The sequence below is a fragment of the Panthera leo genome, chromosome D2 (genome assembly GCF_018350215.1).
Source record: "Panthera leo isolate Ple1 chromosome D2, P.leo_Ple1_pat1.1, whole genome shotgun sequence".
In the NCBI taxonomy this organism is placed as follows: Eukaryota; Metazoa; Chordata; class Mammalia; order Carnivora; family Felidae; genus Panthera; species Panthera leo.
In genome coordinates, this window is record NC_056689.1 from 32,014,657 (window position 1) to 32,037,887 (window position 23,231).

Genomic DNA, 23,231 nt, shown 5'->3' on the forward strand with positions numbered 1-23,231 from the left:
GACAGAACGGGGGCCTTTATCATGATCCTGACCTTGTGACCCCACTTGGGGAGACAGCCCAGGGCCTTTTCTGTTGGCAGAGTGTGAGTTCTTCCACCCACAGCGGGTAGAAAGCCGATTGAAATCAGGTAGATCCTGGGCCCTCTTCCCACCCTGGCCAGCCTCTGACAGAGGTGAGGTGGGGTCACTGAAGGGTGAGACCCTAGAGCACCTGGCCTGGCCTCACCCAGACCGCCCTTGACCAGACTCCTGCTGCCCCTGGGTCTAGAAGGTGGATAAAGAGAGCCTGGGATTAGTGGGAGGGAAACCCCTCCCCCAGTGAGCTAGGACACCTGAGCAGGGCCCAGTGGCACTGTCCTCCACTCCCCTGCCCCCACAAGGTCCACTAGTAAGCCTCCTGAGCTTGCATCAGAGTGAGATACAGAGGCATTGCTCAAGGTGTGGGCACAGTCCAGAAACCTCAAGCACTGTTGCCTCAATGCCAGGGCAGGAAGGACTCAGCTGAGAGGGCCTTTGGGTCACTGACTTCCTCCTCACCCACCTTTTCCTCCTAGGTTCAGGCCCGGTCACAGAGAGAAGGGGCTGTGTGGGGCAGCCCCCTCTCCCAGCCCCTGCAGCCTGCATGATGGCTAGACCTCCTTCTGGGATCCTGGGGAAGTGGGAAATGTCAGCACTGCCGCTCCCATCAGTGAGGCTGGAATGCAGCCCCTTCCCTGCAAGGGGGCACTCCTGGGCTCCCGCTGGCATCTCGGGGGTCTCAGGAGGGCTCCATGCTGGCTCCTGGCCGGTGACGCGTGCTCGCGGCTGCATCCAGGACCATGCAGAGCCAAGAAGTGAACACGGTGGCTTCTCTAGACGGTCACCTTTTCTCAAATGCTTGAGGCACACACCCTTTATTGACATAATGGACCTACAATATTGCATTCGTTTCAAGTGTCTATCGTAGTGATTCAGTATTTTATACATTATGGAATGATCCCCATGATAAGTCTAGTTACCATCTGTCACCATACAGCGTTGTTAGGATATTATCGACTGTGTTCCCCCTGCTGTACTTTTCATCCCCATGGCTTATTTATTTTATAAGTGGAAGTTTGTACCCCTTCATCCCCTTCACCTGTGTCACCTGCCCCCGCCCCCCCTCGCTGCTCTGGTAACCAGCCGTTTGTTTCCTGTATCTGTAAGTCTGTTGCTGTTTTGTTTTGTTTGTTCATTTGCGGGTTTTTTTATTCTACATATAAATGAAATCCTACTGTATTTTTCTTTCTCTACCACCTTTCACTGAGCATAATATTCTCTAGGTCTATCCATGTCTTCACAATGGCAAGATTTCATTCTTTTTTGTGGCTGAGTAATATTCCATTGTGTCTATAGACCACATCTCTCTTTATCCATTCATCTATTGATGGGCACTGGGCTGCTTCCATAATTTGGCCATTGTAGAACAATGCTGCTGCTCACATAGGAGTGCATGGATCCCTTTGAATTTGTGTTTTTGTATTTTTTGGATCAACACCCAGGAGTGCAATTACTGGATCATACGGTAGTTCTATTTTTAACTTTTGAAGGAACTTCCATACCATTTTCCACAGTTTACATTCCCAACAGCGCACAAGCTTGCCTTTCTCTCTATATCCTCACCAACACTTGCTGTTTGTGTTTTTGATTTTAACCACTCTGACAGGTGGGAAGTGATATCTCATCGTGGTTTCGATTTGCATTTCCCTGATGATGAGTGATGTTGAGCATCTTTTCATGTGCCTGTTGGCCATTTGTATGTCTTCTTTGGAAAAATGTCTATGCAGGCCCTCTGTCCATTTTTTAATCCGGTTATTTGTTTTGCTAAGTAGTGTAAGTTCTTTATACATTTTAGATATTAACCCCTTACTGGGTATATGATTTGCAATTATCTTGTCCCATTCGGTAGTTGTCTTTTTGTTTTGATGATGGTTTGCATGAAAAGCTTTTTAGTTTGATATAGTCTTGTTTGTTTATTTTAGCTTTTGTTGCCCTTGTCTGAAGAGACTGAGCCAAAAAAAATAAAAATTGCTAAGTAAACATTTAAAAGAAAGAGAGAGAGGGGTAAGAGAGGGGAAAGAGAGATGAAGGAAGGAAGGAAGGAAGGAAAGAAGGAAAGAAGAAAAGAAGGAAAGAGAGAGAGAGAGAGGCAGGCACCTGGGTGGCTCAGTCAGATAAACAGCTGCCTCTTGATTTCTGCTCAGGTCATGATCTCACAGTTCATGAGATTGAGCCCCACCTCAGGCTCCACACTGACAGCACAGAGCCTGCTCGGGATTCTCTCTCTCCCTCTCTCTCCACCCCTTCCTCACTCTCACTCTCTCTCTTTCTGTCTCAAAATAAATAAACATATTTTAAAAAGAAAAAAAGTGTTGCTCTTATATCAAAGAGCTCATTGCCTATGTTTTCTTCTAGGAATTTTATGGTTTCAGGCCGTATTTTATGGATTAAAGTCTTTAATCCATTTTAAATTTCTTCCCATTGTATATTCTTTTTTAAAGTTTATTTATTTATTTTGAGAGAGCGAGTGAGTGAGCATGTGGGGGAGGGGCAGAGAGAGAGGGAGAGAGAGAGAATCCCAAGCAGGCTCTGCACTGTCAGCACAGAGCCTGATGCAAGGCTAAAACTCACCAACCATGAGATCATGACCTGACCTGAAGTCAGAAGTTTAACCAACTGAGCCACCCAGTTGCCCCCACTGTATACTCTTGCCTTCTTTGTTTTAGATTAATTGACCATATATGCATGGGTTTTTTTCCTGGACTCTCTGTTTTATTCTGTTGATCTCTGTGTCTGTTTTTGTCAGTACCACATTATTATGAGGACTATAGCTTTGTAGTATAGTTTGAAACCTTGGGGATGATACCTCCAGCTTTGTTCTTTTTTCTCCAGATTGCTTTGGCTATTTGGGGTCTTTGTGGTTTCATACAAGTTTTAGGATTCTTCTAGTTCTGTGAAAAATGCCTTTGGTATTTTGATAGGGATCACATTGAATCTGTAGAGTGCTTTGGGTAGTACAGACATTTTAACAATATTAATTCTTACAATCCATGAGCATGGTATGTCTTTCCATTTTTTCATGTCATCTTCAATTCCTTTCATCAGTCTTAAAGTTTTCAGAGTACAGGTCTTTGACTCTGGTTAAAGTTATTCCCATGTATTTTATTCTTTTTTGATGTAATTGTAAATGGCATTGTTTTCTTAATTTCTCTTTCTGATAACTTGTTATTAGTATACAATTTATGTATGTTCATTTTGTATCCTGTGACTTTTCTGAATATATTTTTCAGTTCTAATAGTTTTTTTGGTAGAGTCTTTGGAGTTTTCTCTATATAGTATCATGTCATCTGCAGATAGTAACAGTTTTATTTCTTCCATTCCCAGTTTGGATGCCTTTTATTTCTTTTTCTTGTCTAAGTGCTGTGGCTAAGACTTCCAATATATGTTGAATAAAAGCAGTAAGAGTGGACATCCTTGTCTTATTTCTGACCTTAGAGGAAAAGAGCCTTCAGCTTTTCACCACTGATATTAGCCGTGGGGTTGTCATATATAGCCTTTATTATGATGAAGTATGTTCCTTCTATACAACCTTGTTATGAGTTTTTATCATAAATAGATGTTAAATTTTGTCAGATGCTCTTTTTGCATCTATTGAAGTTTTCATATGATTTTTATCCTTCATTTTGCTAATGTAGTGTATCAGGTTGATTGATCTGTGAATGTTGAACCATTCTTACATCCCTGGAATAATTGCCACTTGATTGTGGTATGTGATCCTTTTAATGTATTGTTGAATTCAGTTTGCTAATTGAGGATTTTGGCATCTATGTTCATCAGGTATATTGGCCTGTCATTTTCTTTTCTCATGGTCTGTTTGCCTGGTTTTGATATCAGGGTACTCCTGGCCTCAAAAAAGGAATTTGGAAGCATTCCTTCCTCTTCAATTTTTTTAGGATAATTTGAGAAGGATAACTACGAACACTTCTTTAAATATTTGGCAGAATTCACCTGCAAAGCTGTCTGGTGCTGGACTTTTGTTTGGAGGGAGTTTTAAAATTACTGATCCATTTTTATTACTTGTAATCAGTCTATTCAGATTTTCTACTTCATGATTCAATCTTGAAAGGTTGCACGTTTCTAGTTTTTTCGTTTCATTGATCTTGCTGTTGTTGTTTTTTTAGTCTTCATTTTATTGCCACTCTGATATTTATTTCTTCCTCTTACTAAATTTGGGCTTTGACTGATCTTTTTCTAGTCCCTTTAGGTATAAAGTTCAGTTGTTTTTTTGGGATGTTTTCTTGTTTTCTGAGGTACATCTGTATCACTATGAACTTTCCTCTTAGGACTGTTTTTGCTTTATCCCTTAGATTTTAAAAAGTTGTGTTTCCATTTTCATTCATCTCAAGGTATTTATTTTCTCTTTGATTTCTTTTTAACCCATTGGTCATTTGGTAACATTTGCTTATTAGCCTTTATGTATTTGTGGTTTTTTTAACATTTTCTTCTTTTGATTTCTAGTTTCATGCCACTGTGGTCAGAAAAAATACTTGATATAATTTCAGTCTTCTTGAATTCACTGAGACTCGTTTTGTGGCCTAACATGTGATCTATCCTAGAGAATGTTCCATGTGCTTTTGATAAGAATGGTATTCTGTAGTTTTGGGGTGAAATGTTCTGTATATACCTACGAAGTCCATCTGGTCTAATATGTTGTTTAAGGCCAATATTTCTTTATTGATTTTCTGTCTGGATGACCTATCCATTGATGTAAGTGGGGTATTGAAGTTTTCTGCTAGTATTGTATTACTGCCCATTTCTCCCTTTATGTCTGTTAATATTTGGGTTTTTTTAATGTTTATTTATTTTTGAGACAGAGAGAGACAGAGCATGAATGGGGGAGGGTCAGAGAGGGAGACAGAATCTGAAGCAGGCTCCAGGCTCTGAGCTGTCAGCACAGAGCCCAATGCGGGGCTCGAACTCACGGACCGTGAGATCATGAACTGAGCCGAAGTCGGATGCTTAACCAACTGAGCCACCCAGGCGCCCCTGTTAATATTTGTTTTATACATTTGGGTGTTTCTATGTTGGGGACATAAATCCCTACCACTATTGTTAATGAAAACTAACACAAACACATTATGGAGAAGACTGTAAAATCTGTATGAGCTTTCAAAGATAACATGAGAGATTGTGAAGGTATTTCCTTCTCTTTTTTTAATGTTTTATTTTATTTTTTGAGAGAGAGAGACAGAGTGTGAGCAGAGAAGGGGCAAAGAGAGAGGGAGACACAGAATCTGAAGCAGGCTCCAGGCTCTGAGCTGTCAGCACAGTCGAACTCACAAACCGTGAGATCGTGACCTGAGCCCAAGTCGGACACTTAACTGACTGAGCCACCCAGGCACCCCTTTGAAGGTATTTCCTTCTTAAGACAGACACTTCAGAGTATACCTCAAAGTCTGTGCAAGTGCCCTCTCCACTCTGGTAGAAAAGTTTGAGAAATGTTAAAATAATGCATTTCCCCTCTGTGTGTGATTACTGTTTTAATAAAGATTCATCGAGGGGTGCCTGGGTGGCTCAGTTGGTTGAACGTCCAACTTCAGCTCAGGTCATTATCTCCCCATTTCTGGGTTCGAGCCCCGCGTCAGCCTCTGAGCTGACGTTCTCTCCACCCCTCCCCCATTCATGCTCTGTATGTCTCTCTCTCTCCCTCTCTCTCTCTCAAAAATAAATTTTAAAAATAATAATAATAAAAATAAAATAGGGGCTCCTGGGTGGTTCAGTCAGTTAAGCGTCCGACTTCGGCTCAGGTCATGATCTCCCAGTTCGTGATTTCCAGACCCGTGTCAGGCTCTGTGCTGACAGCTCAGAGCCTGGGGCCTGCTTCGGATTCTGTGTCTCCCTCTCCCTCTGCCCCTCCCCCGCTCACGCTCTGTCTCTCTCTCTCTAAAATAAATTTTAAAAAATAACAAAAATAAAAAGATTCACTGAGACTCTAAGACCCAGATGAATGCTTCCCTGATAGTGGGATTTATTCCACATGACTTATGACAGCACACCAGAACCCCAGAATGCTTGAACTAGAAGGGACTTTAGATATAAAATCAGGTTCTTTATTAACAGAAAAAGTCTAGAAAGGAGATGTGGTATGCCCAAGTTCACAGAGCTCTATCTCAAGGTTGCCAACCCTACCTGCTTGGGAAACAATTTTAGCAACCACATGACCCCCACCTCTCCCAGATCCATAGCCACAGCTCAGTGGACCCATTGCCTCCTCAGAGGCAGTGACAATCTTCTCGGCTGTAGGTCTACTGCTCTCTGTCGGTCTCCCCACAGGGGTTTCCAGAGCCACCCAAGGTAGGTTTCAAAGCCCCAGAAAAAAAGATGTACACAAGCTGTCTCCATCCAGCTTTTTGTATCACCTGCTTTCTATTCTCTGGCCTTGGCAATGGCCTAGTCATAGTCTCTCTGCCCAGGCATTTTTGCATTATTATAACCTTATTATCTTCTATTAGTCACTGATTATGGTTTGTCTTAGGGTCCTGGCAGGAAACAGATGGCACACTTAGGGCTCCTCTGAAGCAAGTTTAAGGAGGGACTATATACAGAGGGCTGGTGAAGCACCCATAGACCAGCAACTGCAGGAAGTGGCTACCACCCATGCATCCAGAAGGACAATGAGAGGAGGTGAGGTGACATGAGCCCAGGGAGAGCTAGAGCCATGGAAGGAGGGCCACCCAGCTGGAAAAACACAGCCACTGGCAGAACTGCAGTGAGGAGAGGAAGGAGTGTGGAAGAAATGCCCTCACCTCTCTTTCTTCCCTCCTCCTGGCTTTTTCCAGGACTTCCTGTTTCTAAAACCCCTCTGGAAGCTACATGGCAAAGGAGCCCAGATGAAACAGTCTACAGGGAACATCCTCCCAGGTGGGGAAGCAGAAAAAGGAAGGGGGGCAGTGCAAGGAACAGAGAATACCAGCACGTGGCTAATTTCTTTCTCCCATTTATGTACTCTGCTTGTAAAGTGCCACATCAATAATTTCTCTCTGTTTCTTGAGTGCTGATCACTGAGTTCCAGCTGGCTAGATATTTTGTGTGGTCTTATTAGACCAAGCATCAGCCAGAAATGGCCAATTACAGGACAGCATATTGCAGAAAATGTTCTTACAGTGAAGTCATATTCTGTGAGCTTTCTTTTTCATGGTTCAACAAGTTCTGCCAATTTAATTGCCCCAAACCCAATGTCTTCCTTCTTAAACATGCTGAAATTAGGTATCTTCCATTTACGTGAACAGTGGGTGAATTTTAATATTGTATTGGGTTGAGAACATCACATTCTTAACTTTCGTGATCTAGCAGGAAGCCCAGGGTCAGTAAGGCCCTGGCCCAAACAAAGCTGTGGGCTAGGGGATTGGTTACTGGGATTCATCTCATATGTCAGTTTGAATCACTAGATTGCTGTGCTGACAAGGATTATGAGGTTGCATCTCAGCAGTGCCACAATTGATTAGTGATGTCTGTCATGGGCATAGACAAAGGAGCAGTGACGTAAGTGCCATCTTGGACCTAAACAGTTACCTAGCTCGGCTTTTGGTAGCCTCTGTGATTTCATCCTCTACCAGCCTGTGACTTTCCACCCTCTCATCCTTCTCTCTTTCTCTCACCATATTGTATCATGCTAAGTGATCCCAGCCTAGGAGAATATCCAGCTGGCTCCACTGGTCAAACCGTCTTACCCAACTGAGCGAGGAACCTGACCGTATTCTTCTCCACAGGCCACCACTCACGTGTACGTGACCATCGTGGATGAGAACGATAATGCACCTGTGTTCCAGCAGCCCCACTACGAGATCTTACTGGACGAGGGCCCAGACACAATCAATGCTAGCCTCATCACCATCCAGGCACTAGACCTGGATGAGGGGCCCAATGGCACAGTCAACTACGCCATTGTCGCAGGCAACATCATCAACACCTTCCGTATCGACAGACACACGGTCAGCAGCTGATGGCGGGGTTTAGGAGGAGGTTCAGCTGGCTAAAGGGGTTAGAAGGGACCTTAGTGACATCATGGGAGATGGGAGCAGAGCAAAGATGGGAGTCTGGAGGAAACTTGGCGGGGGGGGGGGGCATCCAATGCAGAAGGAGGCAAGCTTGGGTGGGATGGCAACAAGGGTTCCCCATCCTGGCTGGGATGTCAGAACATGCCTCCTGGGGTGGTCTGAGGGGACCGCATGAAGAAGCTGGTCCCTGGGGTGCCCCATATCCACCATCCATTGATCCACCCTGTCCCCTCTCTTATCCCCCCCAGGGCATCATCAGTGCTGCCAAGGAGCTGGACTATGAGATTAGCCATGGCCGCTATACTCTGATGGTCACTGCCACGGACCAGTGCCCCATCTTATCTCACCGCCTCACCTCTACCACCACGGTGGGTGGGTGGGTGGGACAGAGCCTCAACTTGGGGAGGACAGGGCCCAGAAAGATTGTCCGGGAGAAACACCTAAATCCAAGAGCCCTATCCTGGTCTTGGCAACCGAGCCAAACTTGATGTGTGACTGAGGATCTTACTGAACTTCTCTGTGTGGCCGCATCTATCAGACAGATCGTGACACCTGCCTTCCTCCCCTTCACGGGAAGAGCGCAAACTCTGGCCAAACCAACAGAAGCTCCTACCCCTGCTCTCCACTTCCTAGCTGTGTGACGCTGGGCAAGTCAGTTAACCTCCCTGAGCTTCGCTTCACTCCTCCATAAAAGGGAGATAATAAAAACTGTCAGGGTGTGGGAGGGACAGATGAGACCATGGGGAATGACCACAGTGCAGCAATAAATAAAGGTTGGAGCGTAACTATTAATAATGTGATGATGAAGCCCATATAAAGGCTTTAACAATGATAGTAACTCATCCACAGACATAGCTTAAAAGGCCTTCCCCCATCCACGATCCCTGAGGATTTTGGCATCAACCTGATGAGACAGGTTATCAGACCCACTTCACAGATGAGAGAACTGAGCTCAGCACAGGGCTGGCTGGGATGCAGCCCCAGCTAAGTTTATCCACCATCTCAGGTGCTTGTGAACGTGAACGACATCAATGACAATGTGCCCACCTTCCCCCGAGACTACGAGGGGCCATTTGACGTCACCGAGGGCCAGCCGGGACCCCGAGTGTGGACCTTCCTGGCCCATGACCAGGACTCGGGCCCCAACGGGCAGGTGGAATACAGCATCGTGGACGGAGACCCTCTGGGTGAGTGGGGCCTGAGCCAGGCGTGGAGGGCGGCACAATCTGGGGGCCTCTCCCCCCACCTTACTTAGGAGCCGTGGCCTTGCTCTCTCTGGGCCTCAGTTTCCCCCACCCATCAGATGGTGGAAATACTCTTCTCCCCACCCCTTCTTCATCGGGATATGTGAGAACATTCTGAAATCCGGGAACAGAGACTGGTAGCCTTGGAGGGTCAGAGACCCCTTTGAGAATCAGATAGAAAATGCCCCTGTGTCATACCCAGAGAAATAACTCCAGCACAGAGGGAGGATGAATATCCTTGCCCCAAACCATCAGGACCCCCTAGATGCATTCAGCACCCAGATTTTTCTGTGCATCTTGTTACCATGAAGAGCCTTCACAGCTACCTCAGTGGTTGTCCTGGGGTGAAGAGCAGGGCTTGCCCTGGCCAGAGAGGTTCCTCAAGTCAGTTTCCACTCGTTTCCATAGAGTAGGAATTCCAAACTTAAATGCCTGCTGGTGTCGGGCGGGAGACATACATGGGAGAAGGGGTCTAGGCAAGACAGTAGGGAGTAGCGGGGGCTGTAACAGCCTGCAGCTCAGCTCCTGCCAGCGTGGCCATGTCCAAATGCAGGCCCAGACAGGCCAGGTCTTCCCCTTTTCAAAAGAAAAGCTAGAAATCCAAATCTTTGTGAAACATCCTGATTTTTAATTGATGACGCAACAAATATTTATTGAGCACCTACCATATGCCAATCATATGCCAAGTGCTGAGGATACAGTATGGTACAAAAGAGACCCAAATCCCCGCCCTTCTAGAGCATGCGTTCCAGTTGGAAGACACAGGCAATGAACATCACTGATTCAGGACCTGAAGGTGGATGTGGGACCTGCAGCTGTCAGTCAAGCCCGTTCCTCAGACCCTTCATACACCCTCATCCTCCCTGAAAGCCCCCACTTCCTTCAGAGGACTGCCTGGCCTTCCTTTCGGCGTCCCCCTAATGATACCAAGACCTGCCACGGATTCAGCACACACGAGGTGGACCCGGCCTTGTCTAGCCCCAGCTCAGCCCTGCAAGTGCACCTCTTTATTGGCCCATTTTCCATATGAGGACATCGAGGCAGGGCCCAGTCACCATGCCCAAGGGCACAAAGTAGTGAAGTCAGGATGCAGATGGAAAGTCTCTGCTTTTTTTTTTTTTTTTTACGTTTTTATTTATTTTTGAAGGAGAGAGAGAGACAGAGCATGAGCAGGGGAGGAGCAGAGAGAGAGGGAGACATAGAATTTTGAAGCAGGCTCCAGGCTCCGAGCTGTCGGCACAGAGCCCGACGCGGGGCTCGAACTCATGAACTGTGAGATCATGACCTGAGCTGAAGTCGGACGCCCAACTGACCGAGCCACCCAGGCGCCCCAGAAAGTCTCTGCTTTTAACCCCTATCTCCGGAAGGAGTAGAATGGCAGGAAGTTCCCTGGGGCCAAGCCACTGAGGATAATTTGTAGTGTGGGGGCCCTTGGCCCGCCCACCTCCCTGATCTTCATTCCTCGAGCTGATCTCATGGAGGTCTAGCCTGGGCCCAGTCCCCCAGAGCCTTAGACCTGCCCCCCCACTGCCCCGAGTTCTCAGGATCGCTTTCCTTCCTTCAAGAGGGCAGCTGGCTTTGGAGAGCGGGCAGGAGGCCATCTGTTCGCACATGGTCAAGGGGCTGAGACAGGGCTGGGAAACCCCTAGAAAGGGAATCCCCAGTTCTCGTGAGCCCTTGGAGTATCAGGCTCAGGAAATCCGGCTCCAACCAGTTTCCACTTCTCTAGGAGGGGGCGGCCTGTGAGGCTGCAGGTGGGCCACAGAGGGCTGTTACTGCAGTCAGAGAGGCAGGGGTGGTGAGTTTGGGTGGAAAGAGTAGGGAGAGGGAATGGCTGGGCGTTTGGGCCTTCACCCTCGCCATGCCCCTGTGCTCTGTGTTTCCAGAGCAAGTCAGTGCCCCGCTCTGGGCCTTTTCCCCCAGGTGTCAAAGGGAAAGTGAAAGGAAGTAGCTTTCTCTCTGTCCCCAGGTCCCGGGGAGGGCACAGAGGCAGCCCCCCTTCCTCATGCTCGCCTCTGCCCGTCTTCTCCATCGCCTTCCCTGCCCTGCTTCTGTCCACCTGGGCTCCCACCTGCTCCCCTCCACCCTTCCCCTCCAACCGCTCTCCGTCCTCACCCCTCCCTCCCAAACCTCCTGCCCTGATCCACTCTGATGGTGGTGTCGGGAAAGACCACCGTCCCAGGATGCAGCGGGCTGAGACCCAGAGCCCTGGATTTGAATACTGGTTCTGGCGAGAACTGCTATGGGAGCTTAGAAAAGTCGTCACACATCTCTGGACTCTCAGTTCATTTTCCAAACGACACTCAATGGTCTCTGAGGTCCCTTCCACATCAGCCTGAGGATCTGAGGTTCTTGCTGTAGACCCTCTCAGACATCTGCCCCCTCAGCCAAGCCAAAATAAGGACGGAAGCCAAAGGGCCAGCTGAGGGTTTTCCAGAACATCAGAGAAAAGAAGTCAGGTCTGACTAGAGGCCACGGGGTGGCCCCAGACCTGGCAGAACCCTGTGTTCTGCACACCACACACAGCACACCAGCTGTGGCTCGATACCAGGGCTGTAGGGAGAGCAGCTGGGGGCTTCCGTGCCCTCAGTCCCTCCCGCTCTGTCCTGCCTCGGTGCCTCACCCTAGCAAGGCATTCCTTCAGTCCCCAATATCCGGTTTTCCAAGACATGGCATCTGGAAGACATTGCACGTTACAAAGTACCCGAGACCCTCGCTAATCAGTTTCTGATCAATAATGATTTGGGTCAGTGGTGGTTAGAGGGTGCTTGTGTAGAAAGGGGCCCCACTTTTTCAACACAACCCTCTTACTCAGGGTCAGTCCCTGCCCTGCACGGGGCCCAGGGAAAGAAACCAGCCTGGCCTCTCAGGCACGTTGGGCTATAAGCGGGCCCGTGAGCACCTGCACCCCTAGCCGTTCTCTGTCCCCCTTGCTCCCGCCCTGGCCAGCCCAAGCGAGGTTCCCTGTGGATCGGAAGCAGGGGGCACAGGAGGACCCAGCCCAGCTATCCCCCACCCCCGCTGAGGAAGGCTCGCTGGAGAAAGGAGGGAGAGGCCTGGGCTTTCCACAGCTCTTGGCCATTCCCAGCTAACTCCACCTCCCTTGGGCAACACCCAGGCGAGTTTGTGATCTCTCCTGTGGAGGGGGTGCTGCGTGTCCGGAAGGATGTGGAGCTGGATCGGGAGACCATTGCCTTTTACAACCTGACCATCTGTGCCCGCGACAGAGGGGTGCCTCCACTTAGCTCCACGGTGAGTCTTGGGGCCCCATTCCATTGGCTTCCCCTCACTGACCCCTTCACTGTCCATAGAGATTTCTATAAATGCCCACCCTGTACCCAGAGGCCACAGGCTGACCGGGAGCCAGTCCAGACCCTCAGGGCCCCCACCGGATTTGCCAATGCCTCTTGGGGCTCACTGGGGCCTGGCGGCCACGGCCATTCAGAGCTCTGCCCACCCAGACAGCCCGGCCTCCGCATCTGTCACTCTGCCATCGCCACCCAGCCCTCTGCCCCATCTCTGCCCCTTCGCCCATTCTGCTTGCTTCTTATCCTCACTTTCATCCTCTTGCCTTTTTTATTGCCATTTTCCTCGTCTTCTCCCTTCTCCGCGACCACCTGTACCTTTCCTTTGTCAATTACCATCGCCCTTACTCTCCTGCCCCATCTCACCCATCCCTTCTGCCTCCGCCACCATGTCTAACACGACCTTCTCTTCCTTCTCTCTTCTCCCTCCCTGCCATGCCCCCTTTTCTCCTCACCCTGCACCACTTCCTCCTCTTCCCCAACGTGCCCCAGATGCTGGTGGGGATTCGCGTGCTGGACATCAATGACAATGACCCCGTGCTGCTGAATCTGCCCATGAACATCACCATCAGTGAGAATAGCCCCGTCTCCAGCTTCGTCGCCCACATCCTGGCCAGTGACGCTGACAGCGGGTGCAACGCCCTCCTCACTTTCAACATCACTGCAGGCAACCGAGAGCGGGCCTTCTCCATCAATGCCACGGTAGGGAGGCCCCCCGAGGGTTCCTCTGGGAAAAGAGGACCCTGCCCTAGAGGCTTTTCTGCTCTGCTATCTGGGCTCCTTCTGGTTCATTCTCCTCCCCAGGCTTCTGCCCTGTGCTGGGACATGGGCGTCTCTGGGTGGTATGGAATCTTGGATTTCCAGCTAAGCCATCTCTGGGGTCCCTGTCATCCCCAAGGCTTGTCATGTGCAGAGATGGAGCCAGAGCCTGAGTTCCTCTTGGTTCATTACCAAGATGCACCAGCAAGTCCCCGTCGTCCTCTTGGAGTATTACCTACCAGCTTGAGCACCACGGGACCCTCGGGGGACCCACCCTTTGAGACAGCAAGACCTGGGCATCGGGGAATCACTCTTTTGCTCTGGCAAGACCCTGCCAGCCCATTATGGCCTTCTAGACCGTATCTCTGGCGATTTAGGGAGAGAATTCACAGCTATTCCTGGAGCCGCGGGGGAAGCAGTGTGGACCAGAGCCCAAAGTGGGGGACGGGGCACTGCTCAGCTCACCAGCCGTCCACATCCCAGACAGGGGTCATCACCGTGAACCGGCCACTGGACCGTGAGCGGATCCCCGAGTACAAGCTGACCGTTTCCGTGAAGGACAACCCGGAGAACCCACGCATAGCCAGGAGGGTGAGGCCAGAGGACACGGGGGGGCGGGGAGCGGGACTGCACGCTGGAGGTGGCAGGCAGTATGCCTGGGGATCAGATGCACAGGTTTTAGAGTAAGCGAGTGCTGGGTTCAAATCCCCGTTGTGCCTGCCGTTGAGCATGTGGCTTTGGCAAGTAGATTTCCTCTCGTATCCCTTTTTCCTTCTCTTCGGCAAAATGAAGACGAGCCCTACCCCAAAGTTGTGGAAAGGACTTGAAGGAGTCAGTGTCTATACAGCCCTCAGCCCAGTGGCTCGCACGTGGCCAACACTCAACGCCAGCCATCATCTTTCCTCCCCACACCACTGCTACTTGGGCACACGCCACAGCTGTGTGTGCACACAGGCCTGCACTCAGAAGCTCATACTCTGGGGTTCTGAGACGGTTGCATTTTCCAGGTGGCTTTCCCTCAAAAGCCAAGAAAGTTGGATCTTTTTGCTAGGAGGGGGGTGGGTGTCGCAAGGCAGTCCCTTTGGGGGTAGGAGTCTGCCCTCTATTCCCAGCCCATGAGGTCTGGGGCAGAGCCCTGGCCAAGAGTCCTCGGGTCTGGCTCATCTCAGCTCTGCTTCTGACTGGCTGCCTGGCTCGGTCAAGGCGCTGCTCATTCTGCGCCTCCGGTTCCCCATCTGTATAAGCCCAGGAGACATTCGGCTGGAGGTGGTCATAAGCCGCGGGCCCCTCATCTGGCGTTCCTCTCCTTTCTTCCTTCCTCCCTCCTCTCACTTCCGACCTCCTCCTCTTCCCCCCGGCTCTCATCCCCCTCCCTGCCTGTGCTGTAGGAGGGCGGATCACCCTGGAAGCAGCAGCATTAAGTGGTGGGAATCGAGAAGCGGGGAGGCTGGTCCCCACTCTGCCACCAGCCTGCCCTGTGGCTCTGAATAGCCGCCCCACCTCCGGCCCTTCGTTTCTTCAGCTGTGCAATGGAGATAGCGTCCAGGGGTATGGAGAGGTTCTGAGTAAGGACTATACTGTGGTTTTGGAAAGGCAGGAGGTACAGCACTGGGTGAGAGTTTGTTTGAGCCCAGACTGGGGCATCAGGCAGGCCTGCAGGGTCTGAAAGCCAAGACTCATCTTCCGGTCTGAAGTCCTTTACCAGCAGATGGAGCACGATTAAATGTTGTTCGCATCCATCCTGTTCAGTTCACAATACCTCTGTGAAGGAGTTAGGATTCCCGTTTGCCAGATTGGAAAACTGAGGCCCAGATAGGGGAAATGATTTGCCCCGGGGCACCAAGAGAGCTGCTAGCACATCAGGGACTTGAACCCAGGTCTCTGGACCTGGTAGGCTTTTTAATTATCTACCTCTCTACCCTGACCCGCCCCCCCCCCCCCCCCCCACCTCTCAGCTCCCGTCCAACTGGAGCATTTTGCTAGAACATGGCCTACAACCTAACCTCCCTTTGTGCCTCCCTCAGGATTTTGACTTGCTGCTGGTCTTTCTGGCAGACGAGAATGACAACCATCCCCTCTTTACCCAGAGCACCTACCAGGCAGAGGTGATGGAGAACTCTCCCGCTGGTAGGTGCCAGACCCACCTGGGAACTCCTGCTGCAGGCACCACCCAGGCCCCAGATGCCTGAGGACCTCCCTTGCACTTGATAGGGGCCCCGCTGAAGCCTGGCTGGGGAGGCAGCCTCGCCACCTGGCTGAACACAGACCCAGCAGGTGCACAAGCGTATGGAGGGAGGAAGGGGCACAGCCCTGAGGGGCTGGTGGGCCCCTGGTTGCCACACCTTTTGAGGACCAACCGAAGAGGCCATAGGTCTGCTTGGAAAAGACACCTGTGGTCATTGGTCCCCGAAGGAGTCTGAAAGCAGCCCCATAACCGCCCCCCAAGAGGGGCAATTAAGGTGTGAAGACCACCCAGGAGGGGCTTTGCTCGCCCCTCCCTGCTCCCTCACCCCAGGAGCCCAGGGCATCTTAGAGGCTTCTGGAAGCTCAGGGAGCACCTGGAATCAGAGGAGGGGGACCAAGCGGCCCTGGGTAGGCCAGCCTAGCCCTCTCCCCGCACACACCGAGCAGCCCCGCCTCCCTTCAGAGGGATAGAATCTCCTTTTCACTGTGTCCCCGGGGAGGGCCCCTTACTCCGCCTCCAGCCTCCCCAGACCCGAAAGCTTAGGTCCTAAATCAGAAAGAGGTGAGCTACGTAGGACGTTCCTGTCTCCGGCTAGGCGTCCCCACTCTGTTTCTTAATCTTGCCTGTGTACCCGCTTACACATGTGTGTGCCAGTACATGCCCGTATCCGGGCACACGTGTGGGCTTGCACATGTGCACAGACACACCTAGGTACATGGGTAGGGGCCTACACAGTGCATTCCGTGCGCAAATGTGCCCGCTTGCAGAGGCAGACAGGTGCCCAACCAGGGGGGATCCCAGGCCTGCCAGCGCTCCTGCTCAGTGCACATGTGTGCTCATGACCGTGAACACGAAGTCCTGCACGCTCGTGGGTGTGCCTAGCCGGGTACAACCAGACGCCTATAGGGAGCGTCTTGTACACCTGTATGGACAGACTGGGCTGGAAGCGCATAGCTAGACAGGGCCCACACGCTCAGGGAGCCCCCGACCCTCCCACGGAGCGACCCTCAAAGGCTGCTGGGAAGGCAGGCGCGCTCCGGGCGGGCCGGAGGGGCTTGCTCACCGCTGTTGTGTTTTCTCCCCAGCAGGGCTTTGAGGCTGCTCCCCAGGCATCTGCGTCAGTCTGCCAAGGCTGCCGCAGCCCGGCCCAGGGCTTCCCCCACCCCGTCCACCTCACCTCCCTCCCTCTCATCCATCGTCAGCCATGGCTCACGGGGGCACGGGCGGGGGAGGGGGAGGGCGGGGGCCAGACTGGCCCTGCGGTGACCCCTCTCCCCCTGGCCCAGGGACCCCCCTCACGGTGCTCAATGGGCCCATCCTGGCCCTGGACGCGGACCTGGACGTCTACGCCGTGGTGACCTACCAGCTGCTGGGCTCCCAGGGTGGCCTCTTCGACATCGACAACAGCACGGGTGAGGCCTCTGTGCCACCCCAGCACTCCGAGCCGGGCTCCAAGTCTTTCTGCTGGGGTGGGAGTGACCCACTGCTAGACCTAGGGCCTCCCTTCTCAGTGACATCCAGGCTCCCCATGGAGACCCCATTCCTCACAACCTCCATTCCACTGGTTGTTAAGCCTTTGGGGAAGAAAGTCACTGTGTCGCCTTCTCTGCCCCTCTCTCCTCTCTCTCCCCTACCATGCCCCTGTCTTTCTCTGTCCCCTCCCGGTTGGTCCTTGCCCTGTCTCCCCACCGTACCCCTTTTCCTTTGTGTCTCCCGGCTGGTGGCGTCGGGCACCAGGCGTGGTGACGGTGAGGTCAGGTGTTATCATTGACCGGGAAGCCTTCTCACCCCCGGTCCTGGAGCTGCTGCTGCTGGCTGAGGACATTGGGCTGCTCAATGGCACAGCCGACCTGCTGGTCACCATACTGGATGACAATGACAACTGGCCCACCTTTAGCCATCCCACCCTCACAGTCCACCTGCTGGAGAACTGTCCGCCAGGTAAGCAAGGGACAGGCCCCGGGCCCCAGGCCCCGGGCCCCAGGCCCCAGGCAGGAGCTGCTTAGTGGTCCTTGGAGAGCCCCACAGGTTGGAGGCAGAATTCACCTGCAATGGGAAGAAAGAGGGGCAGTAGGGGGTTGGAGAGAGCACTGGAGAGGGAGTCAGAAAAACCAAGCCACGCTTAATTCTCTGCTCTGACACAGTGTTTATCTGTAAAATGAGATTATTAAGATATGTTCCATCTGTGTTCCTGGATGGGAAAACTGTTTTAAATTCTTTTTAACGTTTATTTATTTTTTGAGAGAGAGAGAGAGAGCGCGCGCGCAAGCGCATAAAGGGGAGGGGCAGAGACAGAGGGAGACACGGAATCCGAAGCAGCCTCCAGGCTCTGAGCTATCAGCACGGGGCTCGAACTCATAGACTGCGAGATCATGGCCTGAGTCAAAGTCGGACATTTAACTGACTGAACCACCCAGGTGCCCCTGAAACTGACTGTTTTAAAGTCAAAATAGGATTAATGTGATTCCCAGCAAAACCAAATATGGTTTGGGGGTTATCTTTGATTCTAAAGGTCATCTGGAAGAATAAGAACATTTTGAGATAGAAGTATAAATAAGACAGATTTGCCTTACCAGATATTATTACGTATTACAAAACTGCGGTTTTTAAAACCATATGATATGAGGGGCGCCTGGGTGGCTCCCTCGGTTAAGCATCAGACTCTTGATTTCCACTCAGGTCATGATTTCAGGGTTCATGGGTTCGAGCCCCGCATTGGGCTCTGTGCTGACAATGCAGAACTTGCTTGGGAGTCTCTCTCTCTCTCTCTCTCTACCTCCCTCCTTTCCTCCCTCCCTCCTGCTCTCTACCCCTCCTCTGTTGATGCTCTCTCTCTAAATAAATAAATAAATAAATAAACTTAAAAAAAATTTTTTTAAATCACATGATACAAGACTCTGGGACAGAGTAACCCAGAAACAGATACTGGTCAATTAAAGAAGGTAATATTATGTAATAAAGGAAACAATGAAAGGCTCCTGGCTGGCTCAGTGGGTGGAGCATGCAACTCTTGATCTCAGGGTTGTGAGTTCAAGCCCCGCACTGGGTGTAGAGATTACTTAAAAATCAAATATTTTAAATCAGGGGTGGGGGGCACAGTGAAGTCAGTTGTGAAACCTACCTAATGTACAAAATATCTATTAATATTTAGTGTAGATTTTCACCCTCTATCAGACACTGAGATGAAACCTAAAGACACTCCAGAGAAAATACAGAAGAGTAGAAAGCATTTACAAATAAAAGGAAAAACTCTAGGTAAATATTTTTCTGATTTCTGACGAAGAGGTTCTAAGCATACGAGAAACAAATCTTAAAAATGGAAAACTATTATAGTTTGATGCATACCAAACTAAATTTCTTTACACCAAATAATAACAACCAATATCGAAAGGGAGACAACAAACTGAGAAAAAGGTATCTGTCACCAGTTACCATAACTATGTAATTTGTACAAACTGACAGATAAATGGACAGAGGTCAAAGGCAGACAATTTGCACAAGATACAACTAATCGTTAAATTACTACAAATTTTTCAATCTCTTAATCACAGAATATGAAATAAAATGAGATACGATTTACCTACAAAGTTTCAAACATGGGAAACATACAAAAGATAACCACTGGCAAGACGGTGGCAAGAGGGGCCCTTAGGAACCACCAAAAATGTATCTGGCATAAGGTTTTTGGAAGAAGCCGCTCTGCTCAGTCACTCCCCATACCCACCCCCACAGGATTCTCAGTCCTTCAGGCCACAGCCACGGACAGGGACAGTGGCCTCAATGGGGAGCTGATCTACCGAATAGAAGCTGGGGCTCAGGACCGCTTCGTCATCCACCCAGTCACTGGGGTCATCCGTGTCGCCAACGCCACCATCGACAGGGAGGAGCAGGAATCCTACCGGCTGACAGTGGTGGCCACCGACAGGGGCACCGTTCCTCTCTCAGGCACGGCCATCATCACCATCCTGATCGACGATATCAATGACTCCCGTCCTGAGTTCCTCAACCCCATCCAGACGGTGAGCGTGCTGGAGTCGGCTGAGCCAGGCACTGTCATTGCCAACGTCACCGCCATTGACCGCGACCTCAACCCAAAGCTGGAGTACCACATCATCGGCATCGTGGCCAAGGACGACACTGACCGCCTGGTGCCTGACCAGGAGGATGCCTTTGCTGTGAATATCAACACAGGTACAAGGGCCTGCTCCCCTCCCACCCCACCCCTGACTCCCTGCCCGTCTCCTTGCCCTCTGCTTTCTTCCCGATGCTCCCTTCTTTCTGTTCCCTCTCTGCTCCTCCCCTTCCCTCAGCTGCTCCTCCTACTCTCTTCCCCTACCCCCACACCACATTGTTCCCTCTCTTTTTCCTCCCTTCCCTGGCTTCTTCCCTCTCTCTTCTCTCCTCCTCCTTCTCCTTGGACCAGTTCCATCTCGCCTTCCAGATTCCCTCACTCTACCAGCGTTCCATGAGAACGCCCATTTCACCACACTCTTGCCAGTACTAAATAAACACTGTTAAGTTTTCACATTTGTAGTTGTATAGGAAAATCATACCTTGTTTTAATGTGTATTTCTTTAATACCCAGGTGGTTGACACTTTCTTCATATGTATGCTAGTCATTTAGGCCACTGTAAATTTTATATATACCCTTGATGATTTTCTTACACTATCACAAAACAAGGAGAACTGTGGTTTATCTTTCACGATCTACGCACATTATTGTAATTTTGATGGTTTTACCATTTTCCCAAAAGTTTCATGTTTTTGCTACTCCAGGGAGTTAGGAAGGGGACATGGGACCCCTACAACTACACTTCTTGGAAGGCCCAGAAGAGTGACAGAAAACTAATATGGCTATGACAAAATGCTAAAAATCATTGTTATTCAGAGAAATGCACAGTAAAACAGCAGTGAGATAACAGTTTTCCATATGTAATTAGCAGATATTAGGATGCTGGACAGTATTGAGTATTGGTGACAATATGGGGACATCAGAACACTCGTATACTACTCTTGGAGTCTAGACCACTTCCACCATCTAGACAGCAATCTAGCACAAAGTACACTCATACCCCATGACTCAACAATTCTGTTCCTTGGGTATGTGTCCCAAGGACATTCTCAGGTCAGTAACAGGACTATATGTCATGTTTCCTGCCATGTTATTGGTGGTGGGAGTTGGAGGCCACCTGGGCATCTATCCCTAGGAGATTGGAGAGTAAAACATGGTGAGTGTACCCCATGAATACCATGCAGCAATCAGAAGCAGTAGATTACATTCACAGAGAAATGTGCGTAGACCTTAGAATGGGATATATATATACCACAATCCCATTTGTGTAAATGTAAAATACACAAACACAATACATGATTTTCAGGAACACTTTCAAGTGAAAAATATACTTCAGTCCATTACAGTGATTGACCAAGGGGAGAAAGAGGGAGAGGAGTGTGGGAATAAAAGGGAATAGATACATACATAAAACAAGAGTGGTATCAATGACCACAGGGTGCAGTGAACCAAAGAGTATGATTCACTCAATATGCATCTGAGGCCCAGAGTTAAAAAGAAGACAGGAAAACCATGAGCACTAGGAGAATTTAGACAGGTTAGCCGTGTCCCAGGTTAGCAAAATTCCCCCCACAGTAGTTGGTAAGAACCATGGAAAGCTGCCCTGCACCCTGCTCCACCTTATGTTCCACTGATGCCTCTACTACCACTTTTCTCTGTTCTCCCTCCCTATGACTGATTCTCTTTTCTCTATTTTTCTTTCCAGTGTCTTCTCTGCCCCCTCTTCCTCATGACTTCCCTACCTCACCTGCTTACCTTCCCTCCCCTTTCTTCTTGCCAGAGCCTCAGTCTCCTGAGTGCTTCTATCCAATGGGGCTCCCACTTGCTCCTGGCTTCCTTCCCCCTGCCTCTTCCCTTCCACTCCCTTCCCTCTCAAACCTCCTGCCCTGGTCTGCTCTGAACCCTACCGTTCCCCATGCCCTGCTCTACTCCATCCCCTCTGCACCCTGAACTAACTGATGTTAACCCTCTTCTCTCTTCCTCATGGCTGGCAGGCCTGCAGGTTTGAGCTCTGTTTCTCTGTCACTTCCCACCTCATCTCTGCTTCACCCCATTGCCTTCCTCCATACCACACCCCTACCACCCTTCCCATCCTGTGGGGCCCAGGCCGTGGCCCAGCCTTTGCAGACTGAATGCAGCCACCCTCTCCCCATCCTCGCTCCCCAACCTCGGGGACGGGGAGCGAGAGTAGGAAGAGGAGGAGGAGGAGGAGGCAGCGGCCCAGGGTAAGTGACCACCCCATGGCTGGGGACCCGAGGAAGACAGAAGCCCAGCAGGGGATCTGCCAAGGGGGAAGGGAATCCCAGAGGCCACACTTTCTGAGAGGGAGCTGGAGAGAGCAAGTTTCACCTAGGATCTGGCCACCAGGCCCTCCAACAGAGCCAGCCCTGAGATTGGCCCAGCTAGGTCTGTCCGGTCCAAGCCCAAGCCTCTGGAAGGTTCCTCTGCGATTCAGGGGCAGGCAGCAGCCGTGGGAGGCAGTGGGCAGGAGAAAAGAGAACACCTCCTTGCTAGTACTTCCACAGGACAGTCCTCGTTCCCCACAATCGGGCCCTGTCATGCCCACGTAATCAAGACAAAGAGGTCGGCCTGACTATCCAGCCTGCCCCACCACCATCCCCTCCAGGGAATACCCTCAGGACTTCTTAGCTGGCTTGACCTTCTTTATACTTGGTCCCCCTAGAATACAAGCAATTTTTAAGTGATAAAATGCGCGGAGCATAAAATGCACAATCTTAATTCAATAGTTCAATAGTTCAATAGTGTTCAGTATACTCACATTGTTGTAGAATGTAAGCATTCTTGGAACAAGCGATTACATGGCACTATGCCAAGCACTGTTCTGAACCCTTTGCAAATGGAAACTCGTTTTACTGCCATAATCCTCAAAATAGCCCTATGCAGTAGGTACTCATTTCATAAATGAGGAAACAGAGGCACAGAGATGTTAAATAATTTTCCCAAGTCCACCTGGCTAGTAAGCAGTGAGTGAGGGGCTGAGTGAGGTGCCCCCAGCTTGCAGGTGGCTGTGGCCTCATCCCAGCCAAAGATGTCACCAGCCTGTCCCAGTTCTACTGGGGACCACTGCCCTTGGTGTGGTTTGGGAGAGCTAGCCAGGAGAGCCCCTGGGAGGCCCAGATTTTAGGGGGCTCCCCTCAGACTGAACCTAGTCTGGTCTTACAGGGTCTGTAATGGTGAAGTCCCCACTGAACCGGGAGCTGGTTGCCACCTATGAAGTCACTCTCTCAGTGATCGACAATGCCAGTGACCTACCAGAGCACTCTGTCAGCGTGCCAAATGGTAAGGCTCCCCCCGGGCATCTCCTTTGGGTCACTCAGAGCCGATCAGGGCAGGGGCAGCAGGCTGGGAACGGGCATCAGGCTACGCGAAGAGCATGAGAGGTGGCAGCTACCGCGAGGCTCAGGGTGGCCTTGTGTCCCGGTGGTCAGAGCTCAACGATGGGGGTCCAGAAGCCCAGGGCTATGTGTGATCTTGAACCCAAAGTCTCAGAGTGGGAAGGAGGCTTGGGTAGAGGCTGGATGGGCCCTGAGAAAATGACAGAACAACAGAGACATAGGCCACAATCTCATT

The 23,231-nt window shown here is 50.5% G+C and overlaps 1 protein-coding gene across 4 annotated transcripts in view; it reads left to right on the forward strand.

Annotated features, from left to right (window-relative positions):
- The window catches only part of LOC122201912 (cadherin-23), a 42,274-nt gene that overhangs the window by 2,131 nt on the left and 16,912 nt on the right, over nt 1–23,231 (forward strand). For 3 of the 4 annotated variants that reach the window (XM_042907924.1, XM_042907921.1, XM_042907922.1), the window contains exons 2-12: nt 7,788–8,009; nt 8,324–8,443; nt 9,082–9,262; nt 12,438–12,571; nt 13,117–13,326; nt 13,867–13,974; nt 15,408–15,510; nt 16,855–16,980; nt 17,306–17,509; nt 19,301–19,759; nt 22,824–22,940. In XM_042907924.1, the coding sequence (XP_042763858.1) occupies nt 7,788–8,009; nt 8,324–8,443; nt 9,082–9,262; nt 12,438–12,571; nt 13,117–13,326; nt 13,867–13,974; nt 15,408–15,510; nt 16,855–16,980; nt 17,306–17,509; nt 19,301–19,759; nt 22,824–22,940 (1,984 nt within the window). Of the gene's footprint in view, nt 1–7,787; nt 8,010–8,323; nt 8,444–9,081; nt 9,263–12,437; nt 12,572–13,116; nt 13,327–13,836; nt 13,975–15,407; nt 15,511–16,854; nt 16,981–17,305; nt 17,510–19,300; nt 19,760–22,823; nt 22,941–23,231 lie in introns of those variants that run through there. The other variant, XM_042907923.1, reaches the window with a different exon arrangement.